The sequence below is a fragment of the Agelaius tricolor genome, unplaced genomic scaffold (genome assembly GCF_023055355.1).
Source record: "Agelaius tricolor isolate 1412-34295 unplaced genomic scaffold, bAgeTri1.0.p SCAF_10, whole genome shotgun sequence".
Classification (NCBI taxonomy): domain Eukaryota; kingdom Metazoa; phylum Chordata; class Aves; order Passeriformes; family Icteridae; genus Agelaius; species Agelaius tricolor.
In genome coordinates this window covers 5,547,422-5,561,196 of record NW_027269270.1, presented here as the reverse complement: position 1 = coordinate 5,561,196, position 13,775 = coordinate 5,547,422, and the positions used below count along the sequence as shown (strand labels likewise).

The 13,775-nt window shown below is 41.5% G+C and overlaps 2 protein-coding genes across 6 annotated transcripts in view; one reads left to right on the top strand and one right to left on the bottom strand.

The window, feature by feature from the left end:
- PMS1 (PMS1 homolog 1, mismatch repair system component) overlaps positions 1–7,334 on the bottom strand; it is a 44,460-nt gene extending 37,126 nt beyond the window's left edge. Inside the window, exons 1-3 of one of the 4 annotated variants that reach the window (XM_071434474.1) lie at positions 7,069–7,334; positions 4,665–4,811; positions 784–966 (exon numbers count right to left, since the gene is read on the bottom strand). In XM_071434474.1, the coding sequence (XP_071290575.1) occupies positions 784–966; positions 4,665–4,796 (315 nt within the window). In that variant the 5' untranslated portion in view covers positions 4,797–4,811; positions 7,069–7,334. The other 3 variants (XM_071434472.1, XM_071434475.1, XM_071434473.1) reach the window with 3 other exon arrangements.
- Positions 7,055–13,560, top strand: ORMDL1 (ORMDL sphingolipid biosynthesis regulator 1). 2 transcript variants are annotated; one of them, XM_071434478.1, is made up of 5 exons: positions 7,055–7,127; positions 7,361–7,425; positions 8,489–8,669; positions 11,002–11,153; positions 12,105–13,560. In XM_071434478.1, exons 3-5 carry the CDS (start codon positions 8,496–8,498, stop codon positions 12,238–12,240), a joined length of 462 nt encoding a protein of 153 aa, XP_071290579.1. In that variant the 5' UTR covers positions 7,055–7,127; positions 7,361–7,425; positions 8,489–8,495; the 3' UTR covers positions 12,241–13,560. The 2 variants fall into 2 exon arrangements, with proteins under 2 accessions (XP_071290579.1, XP_071290581.1); XM_071434480.1 differs by lacking the exons at positions 7,055–7,127; positions 7,361–7,425 and having other exon boundaries at positions 8,476–8,669.
- The last annotated feature ends 215 nt before the right edge of the window (positions 13,561–13,775 follow it).

The window sequence follows — 13,775 nt, the reverse complement described above, 5'->3', positions numbered from 1 at the left end:
GACACAGGCTTTGGTATCTTCCTGCATGATCTAATCTTCAGCAGACTTGCACCTAAAACATGGCCTTGGTGCAGCATGAATTCAGAAAAAGAAAAACATCTGGCAGATGCTGTGCCTTCAGCAGCCTGAACACCTTTCAGATGGTTTTGAACAAACATATTTACTTTTAGCCAACAAGTTAAGTAGCAAATGTCAGTACATTGCCAATCCTCTTAATACAAACACATGGCTCAGACTCAGCTAGGTCAGGTAGCAGGTTCCTGTTTACTCACAGGGACAAAGTTTGTGCAACTGCAGTCACATACATGTCAAAGAGCAATAAGGAGCCCAGCAAGACCTCATGACTGCTGATCACCTAGATAAGAAGGCAGAAATCATTACTGCAATGGTGGCAATGTGGGCCATCAGTTCCCTGAAATGACTTCTCCTGGCCATCACCTGCTGCTCCTTTCTTGATCTACCCTAAATCAAGGAGCAAAGCCAGCCATACTCCTTGACATGATACTCCCTGACACAAAAGGAAAGAAAATACAAGACAATCTGTTACCTGTTCTGACTAAGCAAAATAAACAGAGCACTGTGTGACAGAAAGGCAGGACTGACACAAACAAGAAATTTCTATGACATGGCTTCTGGGGCTGGGGAGAAAAGCAGCCTACACAAGCACATCCCTGGAAAGTCACTGGAACATTTACATTCTTTGCACAGAATAAAACTTCCATGAACACATACAGACAACAAAAATCATAACACAAAGGCTCCACATCTATTGCAAGTGCTCACTTCTGCTATGCTGCAGATCGATCCCAAAGCTTCCCCACGGAAGCCGTATGTTGTCAGCCTCTCAAGGTCCTCAGAAGAGCTGATTTTTGAGGTGTAGTGTTTGATGGCCATAACTGGGACATCATCAACCTTGATTCCACTGCCATTGTCTCTTACTTCTATTTTGCTAAACCCGTAATTCTCCTGAAAAAAGAACAAAACATGAAGGAGTAGTAAAACATCCAAATTAATTAAGAGGTAATTTTGAAGCAGCTAAGGTTACAGTTTCTAACTATCCATACAGAAGTGGAAGCTTTGCTTGTTTGGAGGAACTGAGCAACCATTAAATGTCTCTGTTTAAGGAAAAAAAAAGAGAAGGAAAAATACACCATGTTAGGATAACAGTGATGGTTTCTCTAATATCATAATTCATCTACTGTGATTTGGAAACAGCAAAACCCAAAAGGAGACCTATAGCTGGAAAGCTGAAGATTTTTTTGTCTCTTTTCACTTCTCTTACCTACTTGCTATCAATTTTTCTGAAATCACTTGAATGCAGCTCTGCATCCATTGAATTCAGCAGACCCTCACTTCACACCATTTTCAGTTTCAATTTTGATTGATGTGATTCCATTACATTTTCTAAGTTCTGCTTTCCAAGTTCAATACACAGAAGCTGAAATTCTATTGTGGGGCAAGGCATGAATTGTAAGAGTAATAAAAAACCCTGTAAAGAGATACAGTATTTTACAAAAGAAGTAAAGGTTCCCAGAGGCTCTTTTAAAACAGCCTTCAAGGAAGCAAAGTTCAATTTCTGTGATTTACCTTTACATACATGTAAGGCATATTTTACTGAATTCCAGTTTAAATATGTCATTCCAGTAAGCACCAGCATAAATATGGTAAAATTCTGAAGCCCAGATATTTACAACAGCTAAATAAAAGATGAAATTTAGGTTCCGTAACATCTCAAACAAGTGCAGGAAAAAATTCTTCTTTCCAGCTACACTATAGTCTGCACAAGACAGCAGCCCCCAGAGGAATCACAAGCCAGGAGGAGAAAGTAATCAGAGCTGCAGGATCACTAACTAAGCTTCCTCCACAGAAGCAAGGCTGGCTCTTTGAAAAGATTATGATGCAACACACAAAAAAAATGTGCTGTAGTGTGTAATACATCCAGGTGACCTTACAATTAGTTTTGCTTAGAAATATTATCTTAAAACAGTGGCTGCCATCACTGATGCTGGACAGAGCATGTGATGGTGATCACTGAAAGCAGGCTGATTAAACAGAACAAACTTTGCTGTCCTACCTGGGCCTATGCTGAAAACAGTTATGAAAAATTATAATGTACTCTCACAAGGTTATTTCTTGAAGTAAAAAAAAAAAAGATGCAGTCAAAAAGAAAAGAAAGGGATCTAAAGAAACCATCTGCATTCACACATAATCTGATTTAGGAAACATCAAAAGCCTCTGAGGTAGGCTCAGAACCACAATACACAAAAAACAACAGACATACGGGTATATTTCACTTTCTGTTTTAATGAATGGTACAAAAGCTGTCTTCAGGTGAAAAACAATGCTTTTGCTCATGTTTGGGTCAACTTCCTACTGGACAGCAAAACAGAAGTAAGCAATACACCTCAGCTGAGCACAAAAACACATAAGGAAATAGAGGCAGGAAACCCTCTACCCTGCTGCTGTATGTGCTAATGAAAGGTATGAGAATTTTACAATGACTCCCTATTTTCCATTCTAATTTTTACCTTCTGACCAGTTAGCTGTTTAAGAAAAGTGAGATTTATCTGGAATCAAAATGTTACATAAATGATTCTCTCTTTCTCTTTTAATCTTACTAATTTTTACTTTTGCGTGTTTTAATGTAAATATTATGTAAACATAATTAAGCTTTGTATTTTGTAACACCTTCCTTCATGAGCTGAATCTTACCAAGGTTATGAACCCATGAAATGTTTCAGTTGCTCTGCCAGGTCACTGATGCCAATCAGTATGATTCAGCTTTGGTACACAGTGCAAAGATGCCAAATAACATCACCTATGGCCAATCAAGACTGAAACACCAGCCAAAGCTTCCCACTACAGTTCACCACTGCCATGACTCTTATCTGAGACCCATTCCATCTGCAGGTTAATTCCTGTCTGTCTGTCTGTCAAAAAGGAATTGTTATCTTTGTTCAAGTAAATTGGATAAACTATGCCCTCCTATCCATTTGAAAAAGATTAAAACAATGAAAATGCTGCAGCTTCAGGCAAAACCCATCAAGCTGTAAAATGGAATTTCAAAGTTTCTCTTCTCTGTTATGGTTTTGAAGTAATCCAGAATTAATGTGGTCATGGACCTCTATTACATGGTCAGAGTTATTTTAATTTCCCATTAAAAAAATACCAGAAAAAATCCATTGTTTTACAGTATTACTGTCTAGAGTTGTACAGAGTGCAGATTTTCTCCTCTCCCCTATTACCCACAGAAGAACAATCATCAAATTTCTTTTAATTGCTGACAACTTGCATAAAGCCATGTTTGTTTGTTTGTTTGGAACTACAATGTTTTGGATTGGGCTGGACTGACACAAGAATGTCAGAGTAGTATAGATGACTCATGCACTGAAAATGGTTAAAAATGCTCTTTTTGCACTGGGACAAAGCTGGTTACTGTGCTGTGAAACCCACACTAGTTAGAGGGCTCTCTCCTCTGCAAGGTTTGTTCCAACCATTCTGGAACACTCCAAAACCTTTCTGTTCACTCCTTGCAGCTACTGATCAGCTCCCAGGATCTGATCCCAATACCCTGCACCCCCACAACTGTGTACACACTACTCACTTTGGACTTACTCAAGAAGCAAGACACTCTGCAATCTGAATATTGAGAAGACAGAGATTATGAGAGACCATAGCAAAGACAGAACATCTTCAGCTCACTCAAAGCAGTAACAAACAAGTTCCTTGGCAGCTACAGGAAAGCATTCTCACATGGAACAACTCTAGACTCATTCAGAAAATACAGCAGACATGGTCAAGGAAACAAGGAGAAACTGAATTGCCCTCCAAGTTAAGAGCATTTGTCTACCAGTTAATTCAAGAATATCCTATGCATCCACTGTTATTTGCAGAGAAATTGGATACTATTCTGAATCCATACATTTATACAGGATATAGTAACACTTCTTTCTTACTAAGCAGGAGATACTGCTACTTTACAGCTGCTGACAAAAGACTGCAAAAGCAGAAATAGGACAGCAAGAGGAGCTGAGTAGTTACTCATTTCACCCAATTTGTTGAGAAAAAAGGCTCAAATTCTTTATTAAAAGTAGTATTTTCTATTGTCAGAAACTATCCCTGAATGACATGTCAACTTTTTTGAACAGCTTATAAACATAAAGAGTTAGAAGTAGCCAGAGTTCACCACGCTAATTAGACAGGGTGGTGATTTGTATTACAAAAACATCTTTTGTTTTGAATGGCCATCAACCTTTTCCACTTTTTACCTTTCTCCATTTTTACCTTTCTTACAATACATTGTAATGAGAATTAAATATGTAAGCCTGACAGCAAACCTAAGTCAAACATCTTTTAAAACAGGCAATTAGTCAGAAAATACAAATTTTAATTAGGAAAAGAAGGATTAAGAAAGCTGACAGTTTTTTCCCCACAATACACTCAAAAGCACAAATATGCCTTACTGTTTCAGAGCAGGGCCTCAAAAACACAAATGGAAACTAATTTTGTACCATTTTTACTTGAGGTAAAAATATATACGATATAAATATATAATAATCATTGCCATTCCCCAAATCACAGTAGCCTAAAAAACCACATTTGCAGTGCAACAATTTTCTTGGCATCTTACTTTATATCCAATTCTTTCTGAGAAAAAGACTTACCAGTTTAATATCAATGCCTGTAGCACTGGCATCCAAGGAATTTTCTATCAGCTCCTTCACCACGCTGACAACTGAAGTAATCACCTGAGAACTTGAAAGGAGCCGAATTGTCTCTCCAGGCAGCTGTTTCATGGTGCCAAGATTCAACTGCACAGAAAAATAACAGAAAAAGAATGTAAAAGGAACACTACAATTACACATTTCTAAGAAACTGTTTCACAGGAACTCTGAAATGTAGAAAAACACAGCATTATGGCTGGAAAGTAAAATTTTCAAGTTCCAGTAGGACCCAGCTTCCTCTGCAGTCAATAGGAGTAGGGAGAGAAATGGGGAGGCAACACACTGGTGCTGAGGAAAAACCATATTCAATGGCAATGGGATCTACTGGCAAAAATAAAAACCAAACCCAAAAGAGTTCTCTATTACAGTCTTGCCTCTCTGATCTGATGTACTGTGTGCCCTCAGGCAGGGCATTTATTTCTATGTCACTCTATCACTTGAAAATGAAGATGCCTTATAAACCAGTGGAGATTTCTTTTTTTAATTATTGGAAACACAAAGAGTTATAAAATTATTGCTATATTATAGAGACACTCTCCCATGAAGACTGTACACTGATCTGTGAATTTTAGCATGCATTTCTGTTTAAGTACCTACACTGACACAAACAGCCAAGCCCCAGGAAAACTGTTTTGCTGATCCTGGTAGCTCGCCACAAAATAATTCAACCACAGTTTTATATGCATATGAGAGAGGCAGGGGAATGGTTCAGACAGGTTTCTTCTCTCGTTTATGTTATATAATGCTATTTACACTGAAAGGCAAACAATCCTGGCAGTCCTGGCTTTCCCATTGATTCAGTCCAAAGTATCTGCTGAAGAATACAGACTGCACACTCAGCACCTGCCCCAAGGATATGAGCACACATGGAGGAATGGAACAAACACAGATTTCCTCCTGACACAGCCAGGTCCTGGTGAGAGATTGCAGCCAACACCCCTGAGCATCACTGCCCTGCAGGGTGTATGCAGCTGATATAACAATTACAGGACATTTCTCTGCCTCAACATCCTTCTAAAGACAGCTACTCTTTAAACATAAAAGACAAAGTAAAAATGTGGTTACTTGGCTTGGGGGGGGGCGGCGGGGGGAGGAAGTACAGTGTTGTTAAGAACAAGCAGCACTGAAACTTTTCTAGGAACAGCTACAAAGGCGCATTCTCTTTATTATTGTTATTTACATTGCAAAGGGAGTTTGCCTTTCAAATGTGGTAAAAGGATCCGAGGAATCGTTTTTCCACCAACTGGAAAACAAGAGGAGCAGGAGAACACGTGTATTGCTGAAGACGAGCCGATGTTAGTATCATATACACGTGTTCAGAGAGGCCGATTTTGAGGCATTCATGCACTGTACAGAACTCCTGTGTCAAGTGTTTCATAGTTTACTCATGGGAGTAAGTCAGATGGGAGCTGGATGTCCCTCCAGACACTAAGATACGGGAGGATCTTAAAACAAAAACGCTGGAGACCTCAAAGACAAATTTTCCATGAGGTGTGACTGATGCAGGCAGCTCGGGAATCAGCTCCCGGCCGTGTGGCGTCCCCTGCCCTGGACCCCAACTGAGGGACACAACGCTGGCCACACGGGAACACCTCCTGGGAGGCACAAAGGGACATCTGGGATGTCCTACCCATGCAAAGGCATCCCACCTATAATGGCATTTAGCTAAGAGACACGTATCTCAGCTCAAGCCACCTTACTACTGTAACTCTTCACGGACCAGAGGCGTTCCAGCTCTGCTCTGTGGGAAAGCGCAGCATTTTCTGCGTGGGAGCCCCATCACTGACCTAACCCTTGGATCCTTCTACAGACATGTCCCACATGCCAACAACTGCGGTTCTACACATCCTCAGCTAAACCAGAAATAAAATCTCCCTAAATTTCACGGTTCCGGCCTCACAGCAGCCCGAAGCCACACCAAGAACCCCGCCCCCCCCTCCGAGCACCGCCTTCGTCAGGGGCCCTGCCTCAGCGCGCACTGAGGCATTTATTCGGTTTACGAGCCGAAAAAGCGGGCGAAAAGCTGCAGATAAACCCTGCGGGCCCTCCAGTTTACCCCAGACCACAGAGCCGTCCGCAATTCCCGGTTCTGGCTGCGAGAGGCGGGGCGCCCGCTGCTCCCCGGGGCCTGCCTGGCCTCTGCCCAGGGCCGCCCGCGGGAAGCGGCGCCCCGGTCCCGGCGCGGCCTCAGCGAGGCGGCGGCGCTTCCCTCCCGCTCCCGTTCCCGCCCCGCGGCTGCGCTACCTGCGCGCCCGCCCCGCGCCCGTGGGCGGTACGGACGGCCCGGCCCGGCCCCTCCGCTCCCCTCCCGACCGGCCCTGCCCACGGGCACCGTGGGCTCTACCTGCGGCCGGCGCCCGACGCTCCGCTCCGGCTCCTCGGCGGCCGCGGGGCTGCGGAAAGGTGGGGCCGCGGCGGGGGGCGGAGGGACGGGCGGCCGGGGCCGCCTGCGCGCCGGGGCTGGGGAGAAGGCCACGGGCACGGCCGGCCTGGGGCCGGGGCGGCGGCGGAGCGGGGCCGGCAGGGCAGGGATGGCAGAGGAAAGGCGGCGGTGCGGCGGGCTGCCCCTCAGATCGGGCTGGAATCGTGGTGTGGAATAGGAAGGGATGGCGGGTCACGTCAAGATGTCTGTCTAGGTGCTGGCTCGGCGGGTGCTGCATCCCGGGGCGAGAGAGGAACAGCCTTGAGTTGCCCATCCCAGGTAATGTGTGCACCGCTTGGAATGCTTGGCGACAGGTTCTGGGTAAGGTCGGCAGTGCCCCGGTTCGGCTTCAGCTTCAGCTTAGCTATTTTTAGTCTACTGCTGTTCATATTGCAGAATTTTATATTTCATATTTATTTTATACTCCATACCTCGCTAAATAAGTGTCAGAAACAAACTTGCTACTGAAAGCAAACTTTCTTTTGCTGGTTAAACAGTGCTTTTGTATTCTGATTCAGATGATTGCTAAAAAACCTACTTCATCCCGCTCCCATAAATATCCATAGTCCCAGAGATCATGTGAGTTTTAAGTAAGTAATAGTTTAGGGTTTTTTAAAAAATTATAATTACAAATTTTACCGCAATAGGATGAGAGTGGCATTGTAGGTAAGTTCTGTCAGTTTCCTGGATATATCAGCATATGAAATTATCCTGTGTATCTCTGCATGTGTCTGTTGCTTAGAAAACTTTTGAACCTGTTTTCTAATTTCAGCCAGATTTAGGAGATGGAAATGTCTGTCTGGAAACTAACAGATGGGGAGAGGAGGGAATCTGCACTTTGCTTCAAGAAAAAGAGGCGTAGATTATTCCTTCATTACTCTTTCTAGAAGTAGGTGGCTGGGCAGTTGGTATATGCAGAATTCTTCACTAACCATTACATGAACAAGAAAGAGGAGGAAGATTGTCTGATGTGGGAAGTGGACAAGAGCTCTGGATATTGTCATGGATGGAGAAACTTAATTCAGAGGATAGAAGTTATTAGCTTGGTTTCTTACAGCTTTGCAACTGTAGCTTCTGACATCACAGCTTACTATTTTCTTAAATGTCCCTTCTGTAGCAAGCTTGTGAATTTTATTGGTTTGAACTTGTTTTAAACAAATGGTTCCCAACTGTCCCTTTGTACTGATCTCTCTCTAAACCATCGCTTGAAGATCTTGAGGTACATCTGTGCTCTCTCCAGACCTGCTTCTTTAAAGCAGCTTTTTCCCACATTTGAAAATTGCATATATTAAGTACTCCTCTGTAACAGCAGTCTCAGCCTTCAAACAGATCTGTTTTATAGGGTAAAAATGAATGTAGGAGTTGCCCACAGCGAGGTAAATCCAAACACTCGGGTGATGAACAGCCGTGGAATGTGGCTGACATACGCGCTGGGAGTCGGCATGCTGCACATTGTCCTGCTCAGCATTCCCTTCTTTAGTGTCCCTGTCGCCTGGACTTTAACAAATGTCATTCACAACCTGGTGAGTACCCTCTCTTGGAACAGAGTTGGAGTAGTGGTTGTTCATAAATACTTATTTTCAGTAGCAAGGGAAGAGGAAAGTAGCCAGTCTGTATGGACAATGAAATCCTGCTGTCCAAAACACCACCTCTCCTTGGCCCATGCACAAAGGATTGGCTGTTTTGGGGAGGAGGGATGATACACAACTTCCAGTTTAAACACTTTCAGTTTAAGCATGAAAAACATGAAATATGCTTTATGTATTCTTTTAAATGGTGTTTAATTAGGCTGGAAGGTTGCAAACATAAAATCATCATGCCAACCAACTTTCACAGTGTTCTGTATATTATTAGCTGTGCTGAATCCATAAACTACCACATTTTTAATTCTTGGACACTATCTACTAATTTTTCCACATAAATCTATTGGTGTCCCAAAATGTTTAATTTTAGCAGCCTACCTATTTTCTTTAAGATAAATGCTTCTATTCTGTTTCTTCTAGTTTTGCTTTCTGGCCAAGCTGCATAGCTCAGAATACAATGTTGTCACCATACAGGACATTAGAGGAATCTCACTTGAAAGCAGTGGGGAAGACTGAACTACTTTGACCCCAGCCCTGAAACCATTTGTTATTCAGAGGGTTGTGACTTGCATGATGACTTTTGTATGCAAAAGATTTTGTGAGTTGCTTTCTGCTCCTCTCCCCAGGATGCTATCATTTTCCTGTAGCCACTTAAAGTAGTGCAGCTATCTATATTGGTCCTGCCATGCTTAGAGAAAAGAGGGCCATAACCCAGCAATTTAGATCATACTTGAGGTTTGCTAGCTCAGCTTTCTGACATTACCAGCCAAGAAGACAGAAAGATACCTCCTTCCTTATTGAGGAAAATGATAGTTCACTGAGGATGGGTAATAGCCTCTTGAATGTAAAGTTTAATTTTATTTGAGCTTTTTGGTTTTGTAGATAGGTTTAAAACTACCGGTGGCATTGTAACTGTCATTAGAGCATTTTGTGTGTTATCTTTGACAGCATCAGACATGTCTGACTTCAGAAGATGTTGGCAGAGACAAGTATTACTAAATATTTCCCACATGCCTTACTGAACTCATTGCAAGTAGCTGTAATGACAACAGGGATGAGAGCATGCACTGGCAAGTAGTTTTGTAGTGAAACACTAGAAGATGAGTATAAATTGCACTGTTGGATATTTCAGAAGTTAAATGGCACTTCTTTTGGAAACAATCCTCAAATGGTTTGACAAAAAAAAAAATCTTGGATTTCCACTAATGGAAAACTCTTAGCTAACCTTGAAAGCATTTTTGATGGTTCTTTCTGCAAGTACCACTGGGAAATAAAATGTGGAGTAAGCAGTTGGATCTGTCCTAAAAGTGTCTTTATGGTTATTAAAATAGACACTGCAAATGTCATGAATCAAAAAATTAATTAAGCAAATCAATTGTCCTAGGTTCACAGGGCTCTGGTCTGGAGGCTGTTCCAAAAAAAGGTAGAAGGAGACATGAAGTGATTTGCTGAGGTTTCACCTCCATTATAAGAGTTTGGAAGAAATGTGATTTTTTTTTTCTATATAAAGCTTTCTTATGAAAATTTTTGAATGTGCATAGGAAGAGAAGGGAATCTTTGATATTGTCTCATAGAGACTCTTCCCTGGAGTTGGTGTGCTCTCTTTGATAGAAAACAAGTGTTTTTTAAAACTGGAAGAGGATGTACTCTCCTGTTTGAAACCAAGAGGCCCAAGTTGGTTTTTCAGGAGAAACCATACATGGCATGTTCCCATCAAACAGGAACAGTCACAAGGAGAGTCCAGCATGTTTAAGGAGAAGCAGCAAAGATGTGGACAGATGGTATTCAGCAGAATGCTTAGTCAGTTTCTAAGGATTTGAAGCTGGTAAGTGGCTGAGAAAGCTTTCCGGAGTTGGTGTGATATTGTCAGTGTTTGTCAGATTTTTGCTTTATGCACACTCTACTACTCATCACTCTGTTAACACTGTGCTAGGAAAGTGGTGATACAAATCCACACTTGTTACAGTGCTTGTTAAAATTCCCTTGAATTCAAGGAACTACTAGCGTAGAAGGCAAGGGAGTGGACTGGATGCCACACAGACTTGGGCTTTACTTCAGACTCTGCACAGTCTCAGGCAAATCACTTCTTGTCTCTTCCTTCCTCTTCAATAATTTGTCATTACAGGCTAGCAGCTCTTCTGGGTGAGAATTCACTCACTCTCCTTTTTTTTTTTAATTTTATTTTTTAAATTTTATCACGCATTGAACAATGTAACAATTATTTAAAAATATTACTAAAAGTGCGTCTGTGTTCACTTTTTATTTTCCCCAGGGAATGTATGTGTTTTTGCATGCAGTAAAGGGAACTCCTTTTGAAACACCTGATCAGGGCAAAGCTAGGCTACTAACACACTGGGAACAACTGGATTATGGAGTACAATTCACATCTTCAAGGAAGTTCTTCACAATCTCTCCTATAATTCTGTGAGTTCAAAACTGTGTTATAGATCAAGTGACACATAAAGCCATGATTTCAAAAGCTGCAACATGATGGGTTGCAATTTACAGTCTAAAAGCATTTTCTGTCTTTTTTTCTTGTTTGTTTGTTTATTTCTACATCACAGCTGTAGGGAGTATTTATTTACAGGCTGTGTAATCAACAATCTTTCTTCTGTTTTTGACACTCCACATACTGAAGTCAAAGTTTGTAAACAGGTATTAATGGGGCAGTTTTTAATGATTAGAAATGTTGTGAGGAAAACTTACTGCTAACTCTTGAATTTCTTTAAGAGATTGTGAAGTCATAAATACTGAAAATCTAAACTAATTGCTTATGTGACAGCATTTATTAACCGTTTTGCAACTTGTAAGCTAAAAATGTGTCATTTCCTCCGTGGATGTGATCTGGTATCAGTTTTGCTTTGTACATATTGTCTTCTATTTACACTATGCAAATGGTGTAGGAATTCTATACACCTGTCTCTGTTGACAAAAGTGTGGTTGTGTAACTAAGAAAAATCAGATAAATATTTAATATCTGACTCTAAAAGTCTTTCTGTTTGTCCCTGAAGAAAATTTATGTGTCCACTTATATGGCAGTGAGAGGGGAGGGAAGATCCTGCATGATGTTTAGAAGGTTGGCTCATAAAGGACAGAAACTGAGAAAATATATGCAACTCCTCAAGGTGGGGAGAAGTGCTGGAAGAAAATAGTAAACTAAGAGTTGCTTTTTAGCACCTTGAGAGGTATGGAAGAAGAGACTTAGACCATAATTTTGCTGTAGATACTCTAGAACCTCTGGTGAGATATTTAATACAGATACAGATGTTAACCAGTAAAATCTTACTAATCACTAAAGCACTTCTTTCAACTATGCTTTGTATGTGTTTTAGACAGGGCTGGCATCAGCTAAGCTTGTTCCCTTTTCTCCTGCAGGTACTTCCTGACAAGTTTCTATACAAAGTATGATCCCACACACTTTATCCTCAACACAGCCTCTCTCCTGACCGTGCTTATCCCCAAGCTGCCACAGTTGCACGGGGTTCGTATCTTTGGCATCAATAAATACTGAGCAGAAGGTTCAACACTGGCTGCCCCTGACATGGCTACTGCTGCTCCCCAGGTGAAGGAAATGAGTAGTCTGCTGTGCTGAGTATCTCATCATAGCCAGGGAGAGATGCTTTTACGTCTGAGATACAATTCCTGCTTCCTGCAGCATTGTCTGAGATGAAAATCGACTTTGTAAGAAGATGCCTTCAGATACTTCAATGTGGACTGGAAATGTGTAGAAGAAAGATTTTCATGAAGAACTGGGCAGGCCCAGTTCTAAAGCCTAATCCCCACTAAGACTGTACATGTGGCTGATGCAAGTGGCTTGTAAGGAAGGTTCAAGTAACAGCTGAAATGGAGAGCAGAGTTTCACAAACACCCATCATCCATAATGCAGGTGGTAACTTTACATATAAATCCAGAATCCTCGATGCCAAGGACTGGTGAGGCCACATTCTTAGATTAAGAGAAATTAGGTAGTTTCTGCTGTAATGGATTGTGAGTGGTTGTGCTTGTTTTTGCATTGTAAAAGTTTGTCCCACAGTAAGTACTGTGACAGCGAGTGTAAATTGATGGTGTAATTCCTGCCTTCTCTATTCCTGTGATTTTTTTTAATTTTTTTTTTTTTTGTCACAATAACTGAACAAAGTCCTTAACTTCCAGCTCAGGGGAGTTCCACATCAACTCAAGAGCTCAGTTTATGTATGCTTTTACAAGTTGCCACTGATGTGTTTATTTCATTTTGCTTACCAGGATACTGACTTTTCTATGTGTAAGTGGGACATCCTAAAAAATTGCAATTTCTTTTTAGGTGTGAATTTTTGACTGTTTTCTCTGCTATTCACTGATGGGTTATTTTTCAGTAGGTGAGAGGCCTGTGAGGTGGTGGGGAAAGGCTTGCTGCTGTCCTAGGAGAAGGTGCTCTGTTACAGAGCAGTGTCTGAATATGGAAGCTGTGTAGGTCATAAGCTAGAATAGAAGCTGAACTAGAAGTAGGTGAGTAGGCAAATCACATGGACTAACTATGCTTTTGCAGAAAAAGGTATAGATAACTTGCATGTCTTGGAAATGTGGAGGAATGCTGTGTTTTAGGGGTACTGTGTAGTACGGGGTAATCTTGTATATTATCAGCTCTGGAATTAGAGTGAAGGAGGTACATCTACTGCTCTGAGCGCTTATTTCTCTGTCATGGAAAAAGGATGACTTCTGAAGTCTGTTGTGTGTCTGCCAGCCCAAACCAGCTCAGATTTAACAGAAGACCCCATGTAAGACTTGAATTACATTTTGGTTGCAGTGGCAGCCAGTGAGCTGGAAAAAAAAAATTAAAAATATCAAAAGACAAGCCTGTGGTGTACTTACTTTTTTCTACAGCAATTTTCTGGCTATTTACTTTATCGATAAAGGTGCTGTTAAAAAAAGGGTAATGAGTTCCGAATTTTCTTTAGCAATTGGAAGTAATTAGTTCTGTCTGTTGCTTGCACAGAAAGCGGTACCTGGCTGATTTTTAAATAATAGCCATCACAAGGCCGTGCTACATTTGACAGTCGCTGCCGAGGG